The sequence below is a fragment of the Narcine bancroftii genome, chromosome 9 (genome assembly GCF_036971445.1).
Source record: "Narcine bancroftii isolate sNarBan1 chromosome 9, sNarBan1.hap1, whole genome shotgun sequence".
Classification (NCBI taxonomy): Eukaryota; Metazoa; Chordata; class Chondrichthyes; order Torpediniformes; family Narcinidae; genus Narcine; species Narcine bancroftii.
The window spans coordinates 40,339,981-40,362,300 of record NC_091477.1 but is presented as its reverse complement, the minus strand read 5'-3'; the positions used below and the strand labels follow the sequence as shown (position 1 = coordinate 40,362,300).

Here is a 22,320-nt window from a genome sequence, read left to right as displayed (position 1 = left end):
TTTTTGTGCTCTGCCACTGTTTTACGATATGAAAGAAAACACGGTGCATATTTTGTATGCTTTGTTCCATCGTTCTAAAACTTAAGAGGTGAATTGTTGGTTTGCCTTTAGTCAGCTGACTTGCTGTACATTTCTATTTTATCTGAGGCTTTTCTTGCAAAGTTACTCCAGTTCACATTTAGAGGAGTCAAGTTGAAGGACAATGACTTTGGTGTCAATGACATTATACATTTAATGGCATAAAATTATGCAATTGCCTCATATTACAGAAAGGAAAATAAAAAAATCTGGTTAATAAATCACTAAGGTGTGACTGCTGGGTCTGTATATATAATCAGGCAGCTTGGTCACTACACTCACTGACTTCTTCATCTCCAGACTCCACCTGATTGGAACCTCATCATCATGGCTTTCACTGGCAAATACGAAGTTACAAGTCAGGAAAACTATGACGATTTTATGAAGATACTAAGTAAGTTTATGTCAATTCACATTCATAGATGGGTCAAAAGGATTGTATTAGGTACAGTTAAGAAGTTATATTTGTGCAAATGATGGCCATTTTAGGGGTACAGAATTGAACTACAAAGGATCTTGTAAGTTTTGCTTCACTGTACTTTGTACCAGAGATGAATGCAAAATGGGAATGGTAATTTGAGGCCAACATTTTTGCATCACCTTCGTCGCACAAGATGCAGAGGCAGTAGTGCAACACATAGGTGCGTTGAAACCTTTAGGGAAAGACTGGATTTTCAAAGGCTTGTCACAGAGCTGTAGCTGGTAATAATTTCTTGCTCACATTGTTACACTTATCACCAGTTTTAGCTGAGTTTGCAGAGGAACCTAACTGTCACACAGTTCTGAAAAATTGTTTTTGGTTCTGATCTTTGTGGCAGATAAAGGGCAAGTCAGATTTAAAGGTGAGTTGATGTCCTTTCAAGTTTCTTTCATCTCACAAAACTGTTCGTGAATTCAAAATTTAATTTAACTTTTTAAAATCTTGATAGAACTAGCATAAACAGTCAATTAAAATACTGCACAGCTTGAAAATCTTTGCAGAATAATTGGAGCAGGCTGAAAGTTTTCATTCAGTAAGTCATAAGAATCTCAGTTTTCTTCAGGAAAATTTACCAATAAAAGAAAATGTTGGAACTACTCATAGTGAGGTAGCACCTATGGGGATATTAGATCAATGACCTTTCAGCAGAAAATGAAGGTCATCAACTTGACAGACTGTCTCCGTTACCCACTCCACTGCTATCTGACTTTCTGAGTATTGCTTTTCTATCGGGGTTCCAGCCTGCTCAGTTTTTTTTTGTTTTACACTAAACATGGAACATAATATTGGCCGGTCGAATCCATCGAACTGAAGTTTGGAAGCAGAGTGCAGCCATTTATATGAATGCTCATTTAACCCAAGTAACCGAGGAACATTTCAATGCAAACTACCTCTACTTCTGACAATAGGGGCCTTAGGTTTTCTTCTATATTTATTTAAATTTCATTGTTGTTGACACCAAAATTAAATGCTGAACAGTCTGATCAGTGATCCCTCTCAACTTGATAAATTCTATTGTTTAAAAAAGACAACATCAGTGGTTCTGATATTATTATCTGCTGGAGATTCTTTCACATTCTTCCTTAATCATTTATGCATCATTCTCCACATGCCACTCCTTTTGCCTTGTTTTTTTAATTTTTTTTATTTTTCACACTATGAACCATACTGACCAAAATACACACAAACATTTCCTTCTTGAATATATAGTGTCATTTTCTCCCCTTTTCCCCCCTCCTTTCCCTCCCTCCTTCACCCCCCCCACCCACTCAACGTTCAACATATATGATACATTAAACCCATTAAACAATGAAAATAAACAAGAAATTTGTGTCTTCTACTTTTACACACTGAGTCAGTTCATTTCGTCTTCTTCTCCTTCTGTCATTTTAGGGGGTGGAGGTCCGCGGTAGGACTTCCCTGTGGTGTTCCATGTACAGTTCCCAAATTTGTTCGAATACTGTGATGTTATTTCTTAAATTATATGTTATTTTTTCCAATGGAATACATTTATTCATTTCTATGTACCATTGCTGTACTCTCAGGCTATCTTCTGATTTCCAGGTTGACATAATACATTTTTTTGCTCCAGCTAAGGCTATCATAATAAATATTTTTTGTGCTCAATCCAAGTCGAGTCCAAGTTCTTTACTTCTTATATTACTTAGAAGAAAAATCTCTGGATTTTTTGGTATGTTGCTTTTTGTGATTTTATTTAACATCTGGTTTAGATCTTCCCAAAACGTTTCCACTTTCTCACATGCCCAAATTCCCGTTTCCTTCTTACAGCGAAAACATCTGTCTGATCCTGTTGGGTCCCATTTATTTAACTTTTGGGGCGTGGTATATAACCTGTGTATGCCTTGTTTATGAAACAATTCATATCACCTTTCACAAAGAGTCATTCAACATTGTCTGAGCTTTAAATTTCATTCATCTACCATTTTTTGACAATTAGGATTGAATTTCTAATTAACTTATATAATCAGAAACACAAAATAACACAGCCAACTATTACCCACCTTGGCTCTCTATCACTGTTCTAAGCAGTACCCTCTTTTCTTATATTCTAACCTTGACAAAAGAACTAAACATTCAGTAGTGAGTGCATGAAAGCCACAGCTGCCAAGCATATATATTTTGAGGAAAAAAAAATTATATGAACCAAAAATAAAAACTTTTTAAAGCAAGTTAGAAATTAAAAATGTGGAAGTCAACATAAGCTTAATTATTTCCCCTCAGAGTATTCTGGTGATATCATTGAGAAGGGAAGGAATGCGAAGGTCATTACGGAGGTCACCCAAAATGGAAATGATTTTACCTGGACCCAAATTTATCCTGGAGGAAAATCCATGAAGAATGCATTTGCTGTTGGCCAGGAATCAGAGATGGAAACCATGGATGGCAAAAAATTCAAGGTGAGAAGATCAGACCAAAGCTGAGGAAGATTCCCTCCCTACAATAACATAACATAACAATTACAGCACGGAAACAGGCCATTAGGCCCTTCTAGTCCGCACCGAACCAAACACCCCTTTCTAGTCCCACCTCCCTGCACAATGCCCATAACCCTCCATCTTTTTCTCATCCATATACCTGTCCAACCTTTTCTTAAATAATACAATTGACTCCACCGCCACTATTTCTCCCGGAAGCTCATTCCACACGGCTACCACTCTCTGAGTAAAGAAGTTCCCCCTCATGTTACCTCTAAACCTCTGCCCCTTAATTCTTAACTCATGTCCTCTTGTTTTAATCTTTCCTCCTCTTAACGGAAATAGTCTATCCACATCCACTCTGTCTATCCCTTTCATAATCTTAAATACTTCTATCAAATCCCCTCTCAACCTTCTACGCTCCAAAGAATAAAGACCTAATCTGTTCAATCTCTCCCTATACTCTAGATGCTTAAACCCAAGGTCTCAGAGGGTTAATATAAGCAATGAAATGTCATTGTTTCATTGCATTTGATATGGAGCTAATGAATTTCCAGGTCTCTGTGTCTTACTCATTCTCTGTGTCTTCAAAATCAGTGAGCCGAGAAAAGGTTTTACCTGATAACAGAAAATATTTTCATGTTTATTAAGATAATATCTTGTGAGTGAGCAAAGCATTAACAAATAAAACTAAGTAAGGAGACAATTATTATCAAATATCCACCTTTTTAATCACTGAACCAGCACTTCCACATGGGATCAGTGCTAAAATTACTCAAAAATGAACATTTACTCTGTCAGCTAAAGATTCCTATTTAACATTTTCTGGGGTAAAATGGTATTGTACATCCTGAAAATGCTCAATGGCTGAGTAAGAAATAACACCATAATTGCACCGCTCTACACATTCATGCCTACCAACGTGTTAGTGGTTAATATTAGGATCTAATATTTAGCCATTGAGGCAAACTTAATGTCTTAGGTTGTTCTTCTGAATGCCGGCAGCAAGAACCTCTGCTGTTGGATTCCATCTTTCCCATTCTGTAGTGAACAATACAAATGCATATTTCATCTGAGGTGATTCAATGTTATTTCATTTATAACAAATCTAAATTTTAGAAACTACTTTAAAAAAAATGATCTGATTGTTGCAAATAGGCAATATGGTTGGCGTAGCAGTTAGTGCAACCCCTTTACAGTGGCAGTGATTGGGACCTGGGTTCTAATCCCGCGCTGTCAGCGCCTGCATTGATTTTCCCTGGGGGCTGCGGTATCCTCTCACTGTTCAAAACAAATTTGGTGCAAATTGGGTGGCACAGGCTGGCCATTTACTGTACTGTTATGTCCAAATTTGAATTTAAAATAAAGATTTTCCTTGAAAATTGAATGGAAAAAAAAATCACAAAATGCTGACTCTGTTCAACTCTCCCTTTGGATTTTTTGTTTAAATAAATCAGGCAACAGTCAAAATGGAAGGAAATGCACTCGTTTGTGACTTTCCAAACTATCACCACACTTCAGAGATCTCAGGAGGAAATCTCGTTGAGGTAAGTGATTTTTTTTGAGTTAAAATTAAATTTCAAATATAAGCTGAAAATTACGCATATGCCATTTTTATGGTTTTTTTTCTGGCAGATTTCAACATGTGGTGGTGTGGTTTATAAGAGAATTAGCAAGAAAATCGCCTAACAAAACATCATTACTCCTTTTGGGATGAAAAATGCATTTCCATTGTGCATTGTTTTTCCTGCTGTATATTAAAGTTACATCATTCCTGGAATCTGGCTGCTTCTTGTCTTTAACTGTACTATGTATTTAAATGGTACATCCTAACCATTCAGGAATTGTACTGGCTCGCACAGGAACTGATAATCTCAACCATTCCCTTCTCCGATTACATTTGTTTCATCAGTTCCCAGAAAGTGAATTGCGCTCTGATGCTGTAGGTGCAAGGAAACCCATTTGGAAAAGGCTTGGAAAGAAGTCCAAATGAGATATAGGAGAGGGCTTAGTAAAAGCACAGAAATGCTGGAGGAACTCAGCCGGCCTCACAGCATCCATCGAAGGTAAAGATATAAAACCGACATTTTAGGCCTCTTCAAGGTGTGAGCAAAAAGCAGGAACGTGCCAGAGTATAAATGCTTGGAGAGAGGAAAGAAATGGCAGGGGGAAGGAGTACTGACAAAAGGTGATCATTGGACATGGAGAGGGCAGGAGAGGAAAAGTGAGAGTTGAGTAGGGGAGGGAGAGTGTAATCCAGCATGAAACACTTTTAGGTGCAGGAAGGTCGAAGTTAAGACACTTGAAAGAATAGTTGGTATGCAAATACTCATGGAATCTAAACCAGCATCATTCATGGCCTTCATAAAACAACTTGGCAAATGGAGAAAAAGAGAACTATTAAACACTTTTGTTTTAAAAACTCAGATGAGAATAACCTGAAGTCATGTGTATGTAGGAAGTCCCCATGTTACAATGGGGTTCTGTTCCTGAGAACTGTCCCTAATCTGAACAGTTGGCAAGTTGGAAATGAACAAGAACAGTGTGTAGAAAAGGATCTCAGAATCAGCTGTGATGAGAGAGCAAGGGGATGTGGGAGAGTGGCCTCCAGCCAGCTTCAATGACTCAAGGCTTCCAGCTCAGTTTGGTGTGACCGAGTCCTTGATTGTTTAAAATCAGAGAGGGAGGGGATTGGTGGGGAGGAATAAAGACGCATGGAAATGCCCTACTCCCACCCCACTGTAACCTTGTAGTAGCCAGAAAATCCATTTCCAACCATCCTACCTGTCTCACAAATGCTCAATCCATGTGTATCGGGTGTACAAGTCATGCATTCAATAACCAGACCTGTAATGATTTAATGGGTTAAGTATAGATTTTCAGTTTCAATTCACAATCCAGCTAGGATCAGTTAATCTTGGGCATATGGTCAAGAATTCAAGATTAGCTTGGCCAAAATTCTCATATTAAAAAAGTGCATGTGTTCGATGGGATACTCCCTGTGGAAAACCCTGATAACATTTATTATAAAGAACAATCATGTCAGCAAAGTTCCTAAACATACCAAAGGAAATGACAGTCAACTTCAAGGTGAAGTGAATCCCAACAAGGGGATAGGCATTCACCAGGGTCTCTTGGTATGAAGAATATTTGGTTCACGTAGGAATAATCGACTTTGGAGGGGAAAGATTTAAACTGGGGCAATGGAGATGGACTACTGCCAATATCACAGCCTTGTGGGACACAGAAGAAAACAAGTTATAGCATGGGTGGAGAAATAGCTAGGAAGGAAAAGCTTCAGTTTCCAGGGGCATTGGCTCAAGGTGATGGGTTGAATTATTCTCAATATTCAATACCCTTATGACACTTCCAGAAAGGAGGGTTTAAAATAATATCAAGAGGATAGATACCAGGTTGGAACACCAAAGCGGGAAAACTAAGCGTTTGTACAATCTGTAGAGACAAGTACTACCAAGGAAAGAATAGTTCAGAAATGGGGGGTATTGAAAGTGGTAAATAAGAAGCAGTTTAATAAAATAGAAAAAAAACAAGTTAAATGTGAACAATATGGCTGGGATCTATAAAAATGTGGATTTCGAGGGTAAAGAACAACAAATGGAATAGATTACACAGATCACTTCAAAATCAGAATTTACAAAATTTGGTGCTTTGGTCCGGGCTGCTGGGAGTACAAGTGCAGCCCAGCAGCCTGCAATAAACCAGTCTGCTCACTGAGCTAAACACATCTGGTTGTGTGTGTGTGTGTGTGTGTGTGTGTGTGTGTGTGTGTGTGTGTGTGTGTGTGTGTGTGTGTGTGTGTGTGTGTGTGTGTGTGTGTGTTATTGCTGAAGTAGTGTAGGTGCCACTACAATTGGTGACCCCGACTGGTTCAAACATCTTTGAACCCATCATGAGCCAGCCTGGGATCAGCGCTATAGCTGTGAAACTGCCTGAATTCTGAGTTCAGGAGCCGGAGGCTCAGTTTCAACTCTGACACGACCAAATTCTACCATGTGGTCACTGCCCTGGACCAGGCCTCCACCAGACGCGTGCTGCACCGCCGAGGACAAATATGAGACCATCAAGCGAGTGCTTACTAGGTCCCTCGGACTATCCAGACACCAGCGGGCTGCTCAGATGCTGCACCTCGACGCCCTGGGGGACAGGTCCCCGATGGAGCTGATGGATGAAATGCTCGTGCTCATGGGAGATCACACCAACTGCCCACTCTTCGAACGCATCTTCCTCGACCATATGCCCGGGGACATCTGGCCGCTGCTAGTCCAGGAGAGCTTCACCGACATCAGGAATGTCACCCAGGAGGCCCAAGAGCTATGGCTCGCATGATTCCCAGAGGGCTCAGTGGTCCAGCAGGTCACGAGGCACGGGCATGACCACGCCAAGCCTGGTAGAGCACCTGGCCCCTGCAGGGCCCCCAAAGAGCATAACCAAGGCCACTGCATCCGCTCCAAGTCTCTACTTCTACCACCAGCGCTGGGGAGCCAAGGCTCAGAAGTGTCGTCAGCCCTGCTCGTTCCAGGGAAATGACCAGGCCAGCAACTGTTAATGGCTGCGGCGGTTGGCCAAGGACACAGCCTCCTCTACCGGCAGTTCCTCGTTGACACTGAAGCCCAGATCTGCGTCATCCCGGCCATGGCCATAGAGTCCAGGAACCGATGTCGTGGACCTCACCTCTGTTGGCCAAAGTAACGGCAATCTGGACATATGGAGACAAGACAGTACACTTCCAGATCAGCCAACAGATTTCGCGTGGAGGTTCACCATCTCGTCCCTCCCAACTGCCATCCTGGGTGCAGACTTCCTCCTCGCACATGGGCTTCTGGTGGACATTCGGAGGTAGGCGCCTGCTGGACACCCGTACCTTCCAGGCCGTTCGCCTCGACGCCTCCCGCTCGGAGCAACCACAGATGGCCACGATCAGCACGCCCAGAGACAAGTTCCAGCGAATCCTGGACAAGTTCCCGACACTCCTCAGGCCACAGATCTCCACTGCCTCACCGCACCATGGGGTGTTCCACCACATCCCTGCCCAGGGCCCACCGGTTCACGCCAAGGCACGCTGGCTCCTGCGTGACAAGCTCCAGGTAGTGAAGGAGGAGTTTGCACACCTATTGGAGCTGGAGATCATTCGGCGGTCTGACAGCCCGTGGGCCTCGCTGTTCCTCCTGGTCCTGAAAGCCTCTGGCAGCTGGCGTCCATGTGGAGACTATCAACGCTTAACGAAGCAACCGTTCCTGACTGTTACCCCATCCCTCACATCCAAGACTTTACGGCCAACCTGCATGATGTGAAGGTTTTCTCCAAGGTTGACCTTATGAGCGGATATCACCAGATCCCGGTGCACCCGAGGACATACCCAAGATGGCCATCATCACCCCCTTTAACTTGTTTTAATTCCTGCACATGCCGTTTGGGCTCAAGAACGCCGCTCAGACCTTCCAGTGCCTCATGGACTCTGTGGGCAGGTACTTGGATTTCGTCTTTATTTATTTGGACAACATCCTCATCTCCAGCAAGGACCGGGTGCAACACAAGGCCCATCTACGTTCCCTTTTCTCCCAGCTGGCCGACTTCCGCCTTAACATCAACCCGGCCAAGTGCCAGTTCGGGAAAAAGTCCATACAGTTCCTGGGCCATACCATCACGACCAAAGGAGCCATGCCCGTCACTGCGAAGGTTGTTGCTATCAGGGAGTTCCCACGCCCAGTCAGCATTAAGGGGCTGCAGGAGTTTGCGGTATGGTCAACTTTTACAACCGCTTCATCCCGGGAGCTGCGCGCATCATGCAGCCACTATTCGCCCTCTTCACGACCAAACACAAGAAGGTCGCTTGGAATCCAGAAGCCTGCGCCGCATTCGAGGCCACCAAGGACGCCCTCGCGAAGGCCACCATGCTCGCTCACCCGCACACCGACCTGCATATGGCACTCTCTGCCGGTGCCGTCATGGAGCAGCAGGTGAATGAACATTGGAAGCCGCTGGCATTCTTCAGCCGCCTGCTCCGCCCACCGAAATGCAAGTATAGTGCCTTCGACCGTGAGTTACTGGGCACGTACTTGGCGGTATTTCCACTATTTTTTTGGAGGGGAGGACTTTTACCATCTTCACTGACCATGATCCCCTCACCCAGGCACTCGCGATAGCAAAGGATCCCTGGTCAGCCCGCCAGCAGCATTACCTCTCCTTAGTGTCGGACTTTACTACCGATATTTGGCACAAGGCGGGGAAGGACAATGTGGTTACCGATGCACTCTCACGACCGGCCATCTGCGTGCTGACGCACGGCCTCGACTTTGACCAGCTCGCTCGGGACCAGGAATCTGATGAGGAGACCGCCATCACGGGCCTGCGGTTCTGAGACCTCCCAACTCCGAGTGGTGAAGGCACCATCCTGTGCGATATCTCCCCGCAGCCAGTGGTTCCCCAGGAGTGGCACAAGCAGGTCTTCCATCACATCCACGACCTTTCACATCCGTCCATCAAATCCACAGTCTGGATGGTGGCAGAATGGTTCGAATAGCATGGATTGCGGAAGCAGATCACGGGCTGGGCCAGAATGTGCACCCATTGCCAGACGTCAAAGGTGCACAGGCACACTAGGGCGCCTGTACAGGAGTTCGAGTACGTCTGGGAACAGATCAGCCACATTCACATGGACATAGTCGGGCCCTTACCCATTTCCCGGGACAACCGTTACCTGTTTACGATGGTAAACTGCACCACTCGCTGGCCCGAGGTGATCCCGATGCCAGACCCCTCCACCGACTCCTGCTCCCAAGCACTGTTGCATGGTTGGGTCGCCCGGTTCGACGTCCCGGGTCACCTCACCAGCGATCAGGGTGCCCAGTTCACATCTGCACTCTGGGCACAGCTCGTCAACAGGTTGGGGATCCAGCTACACCGCACCACAGCCTACCACCTGCAGGCCAATGGATTGGTCGAACGTCTGCACCGCCACCTTAAGTCGGCACTCATGGCCCGCTTCACCAGTCCTGACTGGGCAGATGAACTGCCTTGGGTGCTCCTGGGCATCCAATCCACTCCAAAGGAAGATCTGCAGGCATCATCAGCTGAGCTGGTCTACGGTGTGCCGCTGGCACTACCTGGTGAGTTTGTCAAAGCACCTCATAATCCCTCACTACTTCCTCACCTCAGGGCAAACTTGAATTCGTTCAAACCCCCACCACCACCTAGGCATGGCACCCACCCGTCTCACATTCCCGGCGAACTGCTTTCCGTGGTGTACGTTTTCGTTCAGTGGGGCCCGACCGCGGTACCTCTGCAGCGACCGTACGAGGGTCCATACTGGGTTGTTTAGCATTCTGGCTCGACATTCACACTGGACATTGGCGGCAGGTGGGAGCTGTTTAACATGGACAGGCTGATGCCAGCGCACCTCGATCCCACTGAGCCCGTGGTCGTTGCCCAGCCCAAGAAGCGAGGACGTCTGGCGAAAAAGGACATTGGCGCCAGTTCTGGTGGGGGTGGGGGGGACTGTGTGGTGGCTCACCACGAGGCAGGCATACTGGCTCCGCTTGTAAGCCACGCAGCGGGGCAGCCAGCCAAAAAGGCGCCGTCAGGGGTTTCTTCCAGCACGGGGCTCAGAAACTCGTGCTGGGGGACCACATGATGCCCAGGTGATGCCAGCGCCCTCCAGCGTGGTTCTCAGATATGTCAGCATTGGGAGTATAAGTGCAACCCAGCATGTGGAGTTTGATATGTGTATCCTGGAATAGATGTACAGGCCAGTATTTAACGAACACTGCTTGCCACATACTTGGCAAGTGAGGCCTGGAGGGGCAACAGGCAGAAGCTCTGTTGTGGAACTTACTATGCCTTTCCTCTGTTGCCTCTTTGGACTTTTTCTTAGCAGCGTCCACATCTTTCTGATGACGTCCCTCCACTGTGAGTGATCCTCCCATGTTGATGGGACAATGTCAGCTTTCTTGAGGCTCCTGTGCAGAACATTCTTGTACTGTAGTCACTGGCCTCGTTTTTGGGAACGACTGGACAGTTGGCTGTACAACATGTCCTTGGGCAGTCTTCGAACAGGCATTCTGACAACGTGTCCTGCCCAGCGCAGTTGGGCTGACATCACCAAGGTTGAAACTGTTGCCATTTCAGCTCGAGAAAAGACATTGGAGAACTTGTCTCACCAGGTGATCTTCATCAGAGGAAGTAGGTGACGCTGCTGCCGTTGGTCAAGCTGATATGAGCACCACTTCTCACATCCATATAGCAAGGCTGATACGACAAAGACCCTGTGCACCTTGCACTCGGTGGCCAACCTGAAATTCTGTGACCAAATCTGATCTTTCAGCTGATCAAAGGCCACGCAGGCCTTTCTAGTTCCTGACTCAATCTCGACATCGAGAGAAGCTGAGGATGTTATTGCTCTGCCCCAGGAACCAAAACTTGTTGGTAGCATCGAGACGAGTGTCATCAATGAGGACAGTTTGTTCTTCATCGCTTGAGCCAGAGGTTGGTTGGTACAAAACTTCCATCTTTCTCATGCAGTTTGTCAGTCCGTAGCTCTAAGCGGCTCTGGCAGACTGACTGATGATTTGCTGGCAATTTAGATGATCTTAGAGGAAATTAAATTTTATATTTTCATGAGATTGGTTCAGTGCACATGGTCTAATAATTAATTGAGCTATTGTGAGGATAAGTATCATTAGAATAGCTTCTAATATTTTTAAGTGCCCTATCTAATTAAATAAATTGCAACCACACTGAACAGCGAAGATTTTGCTTCCTGAATACTTTTAAGTGTTATTGTGGACTTTGGGCACAACAAAATCACCCTAAAATTTTCTTATCACTTTTTTTTTAGATATAGCCTATTTTTGTGATTTCCTGTCATTTTTAAAGTCTACTTCAAGCAGACAAAACCATGAAGTGGAACATGTCATTACAAATTCATTTTCTGGATTGGCACTTGAACTTCTTCCCTGGTGATCTTGGAGATGTCAGTGATGAATATGGTGAAAGGTTTCACCAGGACATTGCGACCATTGAAAAGTGGCAACTGGAATCCATCAGTGCTGGCCAACTATTTTTAGATATTGACAAGCAAGGCATCAAATGCCGAGTGCAAAAGAAAATCAGTGGCAAAATATTTCCAGGTGAGTTAAACTTGCACCATGTGTCAGCATCATTATGCAATTAAACATGCTAAATTCAATAAAAGTTAAGTAAATGTTTCTCCAACTTCCTACATGATGCAGCAAATCTGAAATTATCTTTTGTGTTCAGCTTGAAATTGTCTATCATTATCTTTTTAGAAAGCCAATCAGTGTAATTTGCACCTCTATAAAAAATGAAATTAAAAAATTGAAACATGTGTTTTCATCTTAAGACTAAATATTATTAATCACACAGTCTGCTGCCACAAAATTGATAGCCCATTCCCATTTTAATCCAAAAACACAACCTTTTGCAAAAATTCAACTAAAATAATAGCTTCCTAAATAGGGACCTCATGTGACTGACAGCATCTGATCCTAAATCACTCACCACCAAAATTTTTCTTCCTATTGCATCAGAAATTCCACACATCAAGGCAAAGGGAAAACACCAATTTTGTAAAGGAAATTCATTCAGATTCGTATCATTCTGCAGTTTGTAGAATAATTTGAATGTTTCAGCTTAACCACTGAAGAATGCTGAATATCCTCTCTGTAATATGTTTGTGTACTGTTTACCTTCAATAATGCTGCATAGGCAAATCTTTATTCACTGTTCAAAATTAAGTTTTAATCCACATGTTTTTTTTTGTTGTCTGACCCTGTCCAATATTAATACTTGATTTAGCTGCCCGAGCTTGAGGCTGGCAATAACAATGTCAATATTAGCAGGATTTCTCCAGGCATAGTTACAGCTCGCAACTACTGTATGAGAAAAAAATTGGCAAAGGAATCTTCTCACTGCCCAAAGGAGAATTAGTTGTTCAGTTGACTGATTTGCCTCAAGATAAAGGAGAGCATAGTAAATGATAGAAATATCCAGTTGATACCACTTAAATTGTTCAGGTGTGCTATCTTGTAATATACTGAAAGATGTTCCAGATGTCAAAAGCAACCACATTTAATCTCAGTGACAGCTTTGAGAGCTAATGAGCCTCACTGGCTAGTAGCACAACCAGCCACTTGGAGTCAGTGGGTAAAGCATCAAGGGAGGATCACTTTTGAGTCCTTTAATAATAAAATGGAGAGGGTGTTCATCCAATCATTGATTCTAATGGAAACAACTGCCAGCTAAGCATAATCTGCTGGAGCAACTCAGTGGATCAAGCAGCATCAGTGAGAGAAAAAGAATGGTGAACATTTTGAGTGAAACCCATTATGGAGACTGGCTTCTCTTCTTCTATGTTTAACCAATGTAAAGATTGCAGGGTTGGTGGGGAATATATGGAATCAGTGGACTAGGTCAGGATGAAACCTGGACAGGGCAGCCAGATGCCAGACCAATGGAGAAAAAGGGCAGGAAAAAGTCAGTTGGAGGAAGATGTCACACAGGGTGGAGTGGGTGATCAGAAGACAAAGGGAAGATGAGAATGGTGGTATGGAGATGGAGCTGAAGCAACTGTCTAAAATGGAAGAGAGACTATTTTGAATGAATGCATTCAAACACCAAGGACATGCCTTCTTATTGCCATGTCAATTCAGTCCTTCATACTGGGAGATGGTTTAGGGAAGTCCAAAGGCTGGTTCAGTGTTTTCTTTAATTGACTTTATTTTTGTATTTTAAATATCCTGCTTCCATTTAATTTTAGATCTGTCAATTGAATTGTAATGAATTGATTGATTAACCAATGGGAAACAGCCATTGGCAGCAACAAAAAAAAAAGCACTTCCTTGCAATAGTAACAAAAATCATTGCCACTTGTATCATGCTTCTGAGATCCTGCAATATCTATACACAGTCTGGGGATCCTCCTCAGTGCTAAACAAAACAATGCTTGCATGTGAACCTGAACTCCATGTTAAATGCTGAGTTCTTTAACTTGGCGTATGCACCTTCAGTCCCATTTCACAAACATTTTGCTTCGTAGAATTCTGGAAAATATCTCTGCCTCACCCCCAAGCCCCTACTATGGACACAAATAACATTGACAACACCCTCTTCTTCAGTAGATGAGTGTAAAGTGCTCACTCCGTGTCACTGCCATGCTCTGTGCTGCCCACAAATATTTGTTTTTATTTCTAAATCTCTTCATAGTTCTTGAATGATCTTTAATTTATAAATATTTTTCACAGCTTTTTGGTTTCCTTTTAAGTGCCGGCAGAATCACAAAATGCAATAAGTGTACAAGGAGTGAGATCAGCTCATTGAGTGGTGTCACACCAACAACCTTGTGCTCAATGTTAGCAAAACCAAGGAGGTGATTGCGAACTTCAGGAGGAAGTTGGGGGAACTCAACACAGTCCGCATTTAGGGCTCAGTAGTGGAGAAGGTTCAAATTCCTGGGTGTCAACATCTCTGAGGATCTGTCCTGGAGCCTCCGTGTTATATGTAATTTGTTTGTCCTTTTTCCTTGATGCCAATACCATTCTTTTTGTTCTGTCTTAAGCTGCCAAGCTAGTATTTTGTGTGTTTTTTCTCCTAGCTCATAATTCTGTTTTGTCTTCATTATGTTCTTCACCACCTTGTATGTTTGTAGTGTTTCATATTTTATTTTTTTGTCTGCCAATTCTCTTCTTTTTGTTGTATCTTCCCTTGTTGCTAATTCTTTTTCTGTACTTGCTATTTCCCTTTCCAGCTGTTCTATTTCCCGATTGTAGACCTTCTTCATCTTAGTTACATAACTTATTATCTGCCCTCTGATGAACGCTTTCATTGCATCCCATAGTATAAATTTATCTTTCACTGATTCCGTATTTATTTCAAAGTACATTTTAATTTGTCGCTCAATGAATTCTCTAAAATCCTGTCTTTTAAGTAGCATGGAGTTTAATCTCCATCTATACATTCTTGGTGGGATGTCCTCCAGCTCTATTGCTAATAACAGGGGTGAATGATCCGATAACAATCTAGCTTTATATTCTGTTTTTCTAACTCTTCCTTGGATGTGGGCTGACAACAGGAACAGGTCTATCCTTGAGTATGTTTTGTGTCTACCTGAATAATATGAGTATTCCTTGTCCTTTGGGTGTTGTCTCCTCCATATATCCAAAAGTTGCATTTCCTGCATCGATTTAACCATAAATTTGGTTACTTTGTTCTTACTGCTAGTCTTTTGTCCAGTTTTGTCCATCTTTGAGTCCAAATTAAGGTTAAAGTCCCCTCCTATCAGTATATTCCCCTGCATATCTGCAATCTTCAAAAAGATATCTTGCATAAATTTTTGATTCTCTTCATTAGGTGCATATACATTGAGCAAATTCCAAAATTCTGAATATATCTGACACTTTATCATTACGTACCTCCCTGCTGGATCTATTATTTCCTCTTCTATTTTGAATTATACATTTTTATTGATTAATATAGCTACTCCTCTAGCTTTTGAATTATATGATGCTGTCGTTACCTGCCCTACCCAGTCTGTCCTTAATTTCTTGTGTTCCCCTTCAGTTAGATGTGTTTCCTGCACAAATGCGATATCAAATTTTTCTTTCTTCAGTAAATTTAACAGCCTCTTCCTTTTGATTTGGTTATGTATTCCGTTAATATTTATAGTCATATAGTTCAACATGGCCATTTCATACTTTGTTTACCTCTCATTTCCTCTTCCTCATCACCACCTTTCCTCCTTATCCATTTCTGTTTTTTTTGAACACACTGTAAGACAACACTTCTAAAACATAAAATATTTCCACTATTCCCACATCTAAAATTCCCTTAACCACAAATGTCCCCTAGTTCTTACTTATACATTATTTTTCTTCTTTATATGAAGTTTGTCGTCATTCTTGTTCTTGTTATATCTCTTCATCTCTCTGTCTGTTTTGCAGACGTTCTGCAAATTGTCGTGCTTTTTCCGGATCCGAGAACAGTCTGCTTTGCTGCCCCGGGATAAATATTTTAAGCACCGCTGGATATCTTAACATAAATTTATAGCCTTTCTTCCATAGGATCGATTTTTGTCTTCTCTCATTTTTTTCATTGCCTTCTCCAATATATTTTCTCTTGTCGTATATCTCAGGAATTTTACTAGAATGGATCTTGGTTTTTGTTGTGGCTGTGGTTTTGGAGCTAATGTTCTGTGTGCCCTTTCTATTTCCATTCCTTCCTGTATTCCTAGGACCCTGGGGATCCATTCTTTTATAAATTCTTTCATATCTTTGCCTTCTTCATCTTCCTTAAGGCCCACTATCTTTATATTGTTTCTCCTATTACAGTTTTCCATTATATCCACCTTCTGAGCTAACAACTCCTGTGTTTCTTTAACTTTTTTTATCAGTTTCTTCCAATTTTCTTTTTAAGTCGTCCACTTCCATTTCTGCGGCTGTTTCTCGTTCTTCCACCTTGTCTACTCTTTTCCCTATTTCTGTCATGACCATCTCTAATTACTCACTTTTTCTTCTGTACCTTTTATTCTTTTTATTTCATTAAATTCTCATGTCTGCCATTCTTTTACTGCTTCCATATATTCTTGAAATTTTTTTAAATCTATGTACAGTCCATTGCCTTTATCTTCTATTTCTCTGTGCAGAGTTTGATGTTCTCCTTCTTCTTCTGTGTCTGCTCTAGGGTTTGTGTCTTCTTCATCTCTTCCTTGTATTTGTGTCTCTTCTGACTTTCTTGTTGGGCTGTTTGTCTCAGTTTGTTGGGTAGTATTTTTTTTTATTATGGTGTCTTGATGTTGGTCCTCTTCCTCTGGGCTGGTCATCTGTTGAGTCTCTAATTTCCTTTTTTCATTCTCCTCCCTCCCATTCCCATTATTTTCTATATCTTCCTGCTGGGAGCCCTGCTGTTGGGTCTTACTCAGCTGTTCAAGCTTTGGAGTTCCACTGCATAGCTGGTCCCCCCTCCCGTCGGTGTTCTCTTTGTCGTGTGCATCGCGCACCTCTGTTTGGCTCTGTGAGCCATCTTTGTAGTCCTGTGGTGAGTGCGTCGCGACCCTGCAGGGTTACACTGACCTCAGGGAGTGGGCTCCTCTTTCCATGGCGGGTCCCTGCTTCTTCGTACAGGTAAGGCCTTCACCTTTCTCTTCAGGTGTCTTTCCTTCTTTTCTTCTTGTTGTTTTTGGCTTTTCTTTCTTTGGTGCATTTCCTCCACACCTTTATTTTTTTTATTTGCTGTGGTTTGTGTGTCTGGGACTTTGCTTTTTCTTTACTTTTTTCCTTCTTTTCTGGAAAGGGCTCCATGTTGATGCATCACAAAGAAGGCTCACCAGCGGCTATGCTTTGTGAGGTGTTTGAGGAGATTCAGTTTGTCACCGAAGACTCTCAGAAACTTCTACAGGTGTACCGTGGAGAGCATTCTGACTGGTTGGAGGCACCAATAGTCAGGACAAGAATAAACACCAGAGGGTTGTTAACTTGGTTTGCAACATCACAGGTACCAGACTTCACTCCATTGAGGACATCTCTATGAGGCAGTGTCTTTTTTTTAAAAAAAAAAGCATCCTCTACCCTCAAAGACCCCCACCACCATTGGGGGAAAAGGTGCAGGAGCCTAAAGGCAAGCACTCAGTAGCATAAGGACAGCTTCTTCCACGCTGCCATCAGATTCCTGAATAATCAATGAACCAAAGACACTGCCTTACTTTTCATGCCCTGTTATTTTCACTTATATTTATTGGTGTAAGATGGTTTATAATATGATTGTTTGCACTAATGATGTCAGTGCCCTCCAGCGCAGGTTTCTGAGCCCCATGCTGGAAGGAAGGGAAACCCCCGACTGCACCATTTTGGCAGGCTGCCCCACGGCGTGACTTACAAGTGGGGCCGGTTCGCCTGCCTCGTAGTAAGCCACCACACCCTCATATTTATCTCCTCAATCTAACTGGATAAAGCCTACTCACATCCACTGTCTAGACCCCTCAATCTTGTAAACCATTATCAAATCTCCCCTCATTCTTCTTTTCTCCAAGGATTAAAGTCCTAACCTGTTTAATCTTTCTTTCCTTGTAACCAAACCCCCTGAAGACCTGCCAACATCCTAGTAAATCTTTCTGCCCTTTTTCAATCTTATTGATATCTTCCTGTAGTTAGGCAACCAGAACTGCAATTTTCCAAATTTGGCCTCACCAATGTCTTAAAAAAACATAACATCACAATTCCTATACTTTGATTTATAAAGGGCAAAAATACCAAAAGCTTTCTTTACAATCCTGTCCACCTGCGATGCCACCTTCATGGAACAATGTATCTGTATTCCCAGGTCTCCTCCGCACCCCTCAGTGCCCTACCATTTACTGTGCATGTCCTACCTTCGTTTGCCCTTCCAAAATGCATCACCTTACACTTGTCTGCATAAAACTCCATCTGCTATTTTTTGGCCCATCCTCCCAGATGGTCCAGGTCCCTCTGCAAGCTTTTAAAATCTTCCTTGCTGTCCATAACAACTCCTATCTTTGTGTTATCACATTATCATTGTTGTTTGTTTTCTATATCAATGGTTCCAGCACCAATCCCTGAGGCACACCAGTCCCTGAGGCACATGTCACTAGTCACATGGTTCCAGTCTGCTAGGCAACTATTCCACCACTTATTTTTCTGTAACCTATTCTCATTAGCTCTAACATGATTTCCCTGCCTCTCATCTGTACCAGGGTAATTTTTTTAGCAGCGAAGAACCTACCAACCAACACTCTTTAAGAGGTGGGGAAAAAGCTGAGAAAACTGGCATGGTTATGGGAGAATGGATAGCACTACAAGTCCTGTTTTTGGCCATAGATCTTACCCCCATTTCTGTCTGTCTCCTGACTCCCCAAATCAAGCCACACACCCAAATCATGATCTTACTACACTCATAGCCCTTACCCCAGACCCAGCCCTGGTCAAACACCTAATCTGCAGTCCACCTCAGAAACAGCTGCACACTGGCCTGAATTTGTGGTCCTCAGCTCAAGCTGAGGACACCCTCCATTGTAAACCCCAGTCCCAATCAGACACCTGATCAGTGACATGTCTGGCTAATGTTCTAGCCCTCCAGCTTTGACTGCACCCCTGCCTATGTACCCAACTACTTACCCTCCTCCACCATTTTGCTCCTTCAAGCTTGTCACTGGTTTCTTAATTTACAATTTATAAAATATGTATATTACTTTAAGTTCATATAGATGTGCAAGACCCAGTGTGGACCAACTGTTGAGAAGTGCTGATGTGCAGAAAGTAACATCACAGGGGTATCCATTCTCGGTGCTCAATTTAGCATACAAAGGTTGGAGTTGAGACAATTAAAATAAATCTGTTCATAGAACATATATTTCTGTCATAATTAATTGTATAAACTCACATGAATGAAGGCATATAAATATTTAAATATATATTAGTGCCATTTGCATCCATTTAATGTTTCATCTAAAAATGGAAATTTCCATGGAATATACAAATATACCAATAAAAGTGGTGTACACTATTTGATATGTCTGGTTATATTGTTCTTTCAACCTCTGCAGCTAGTTTTACGGTGACAATCTTCAATAGAGGATGTTTTGGTGGAAGCCCTTTTTGCGACATTGCTTCAGTGATATGTAAAAAGTGTAAAACAGCTCCCTCTTCAGGACCCTTTAACAAACAGCATCTATACCAAATGTTTCCTTTTATCAATGCAGGAAGTACTCTTAGGATTCAGGTCAGCCAGCATCTGTAGAGCAAATCCCTGAAGTCCGCGATCATTCATTCGAATATTTGCCATATTTTACTTTGGAATGCTGTTGAAAGCATCCACCCAAATTTCAAACCGTCAATGTTCAGCTAATTCACATCGTTATTGTTTACCACTTGTCTCAAGATCATGACATTTAACCTTTAGTATTTCCAGCCAATCTGGGTTTAAAATTCCTTCACTCCGGTGACAAGTGTGGGATGCTACAGCATCAGAGGCTCTTGACAATTGGGATTCTCTTTTTCAGTGTGCTTCCTCCATTCTATCCTCACGTGGGGAAAATGTGCCCAACAGGATGATCTTTTGCTTGTGAAACATACGATAGGCTGCAGACACTGTGATTGAACACCAAAACGCTGGAGGAACTCAGCTGCACTATTCAGCAACTACAGCAGACAAAGATATATTGCTGACGCTTCAGGACTGAGCCCTTCAAGGGAAAAAAAATCAGATAAGGCAGAAGCAGGAGATATCAGAAAGTCACAGAATTTAAACAACCGGAGACAAATCCAGGACCAACAAAAGGTGTTAATTGGATGTGATAAGGGACGAAGTGTAATGAAACTAGTTTCTGCAGCTGCAAGGCTGAGAACCTGCTTGTTTTTTAAGAATCAGCAGACATAATCTAATTTACACCATGAGGCCCAGAATACATATTTAGTAGACACCCTAAATTCCACCATGGGGCCCAGGATGCAGTTGAATCAGAAGACATTATCTAAATTGACACTATGGGGCCCAGGGATGCATATGAATCAGTAGACATTATCCAACTTCCACCATGAGGCCCAGAGACGCAGTTGTCTTTTGTTGGTCGCAGACTGTCAGGAGACCTTGAAGATAATTAAATCATTTGTTCAAAGAGATAAGATCTGAAGTAAACAACTTTTGGGTAATATAACCCATGGTCCCACTGCTGAAGTTTGAGAGTCTCCAAGAGGTGGCAACATCTCTCAGCAAGAAGAACTTCAAGAGTCCAGCTAACGTCCCGGTCGAGGGAGGTAGAGAAGCTGCTATGGCGCCCCGACAACCTATACAAGCGTGCAGTCGTTGCCTCGCTTCGGCAGTATAATTGGGAAGGGCTTGCATATTGTAGTTTGAATTCAGCTTTAGATTTAGTAATAAAGCCTTGTATAAACTGAAATGCTCTAGGTGTGTATTTTCTTTTGGTAGCTCAAACACTGTGACCAATCTAAAATGAACAAAATGAGAGGTATAAGTTTACCCAAGACAATGACTAGGTATCATGAAAGGAGACTACATGGAGAGACTACAGGGTGGGGGTGATTAATGATAGCTAGAGAAGCCGATATTAATGCTATCTGGTTGAAGGGTGCCCAGTCGGAGGGCAAGGTGTTGTTCCTCCAATTTATGGGTGGTCTCAGTCTGGCAGTACATGAGACCATAGACAGATCCTTGCTGACATGTTCTATAGCAGAAGTGGCCAAATTTGCCACATACGATAAACTTCAGATGTTTGAGAGACACAAGACATTAAAAAAAATATTATAATCATTTCACTGACATGCAGATTTAGTTACAAATATTTTATGTAAAATTAAGAAATGCATGCAACAATTCATTTATGTAGTTTTTAAACTGCTAATTTGTAATAGTTTCAAATAATCAAAAAGTACACATACAGTATATACTCATGTAATAGTCACATTTTGTGGACCAATTTTTAGGGTAAAATTTAGGGGAGGGGGGGAAACTATTACACATGTACTACTTTTGACCATGGTGCTTGTTGTATCTTTGGGGCATTGGGTACTGTAATGGAGAGGCAGCATTCACCACCTGGTGGCGCTGCTGTGCTCTTGTTCAGAGGACACTACCTGCCAATCAAGATCAAAGATACCCCAAGCCATCAAGGTGATTCTTACAATTGGTCCACCTGAATCACCAGGTGCTGGAGTCCGGACAACCTGCCCAGACCTTCATCCAATTGGCCCAAGTGAAACACCTTGGCTGACCCCTGCACCTGGCTTCAAGCCAATGGCCACAGCAGCCAACAGGGCCCCGCCTGCCCCCCCCCCCCCCAATACTGCCATCAGAACTATAAAGGGCCACATGCCCCTTTGTTCTGCCTCTTCTGGACTCCTCGTGGCATGCAAGTAACACCTTTCGCACTGGGTTGGGGTGAGTCCCAAGGTTAGGTAGCAAGAGCCTTCTCTGTATCGGTCAAGGGGTGGGGACACATAGTATCACCTTGATCCTGACTGTTGAATGTGTGTATTCATGTAATTTCCCCCAGTCTTCTGGAAGTTTCTCCCTCATTATCCAAAGTGTTCATTTACCCCTTGCGTATTGTGTATGTGTGCATAGGCTTGCCTAGCACATTGACCCTGTTCTGTTTGCATCCCCAAAATAAACATGTGTTTTGTACCTTGACTTTGGTCTGGTTCTTAACCTGTGGGACCCACACGAACCCTTACAACAGGAACTCTGATGGGTGATTGGGCGTCTGGGTTGCAAGTCCATGTTCAGGGCATCGGGAGCTCCGGTAGGTGGGTGGCCAGGGGATCA

At 42.9% G+C, this 22,320-nt stretch overlaps 1 protein-coding gene across 1 annotated transcript; it reads left to right on the top strand.

Moving 5' to 3' along the window:
* Positions 1-384: 384 nt before the first annotated feature.
* On the top strand, positions 385-4,740 carry LOC138743459 (gastrotropin-like). The gene is made up of 4 exons (XM_069898874.1): positions 385-472; positions 2,801-2,976; positions 4,452-4,541; positions 4,630-4,740. Exons 1-4 carry the CDS (start codon positions 406-408, stop codon positions 4,681-4,683), a joined length of 387 nt encoding a protein of 128 aa, XP_069754975.1. The 5' UTR covers positions 385-405; the 3' UTR covers positions 4,684-4,740.
* Positions 4,741-22,320: the final 17,580 nt, after the last annotated feature.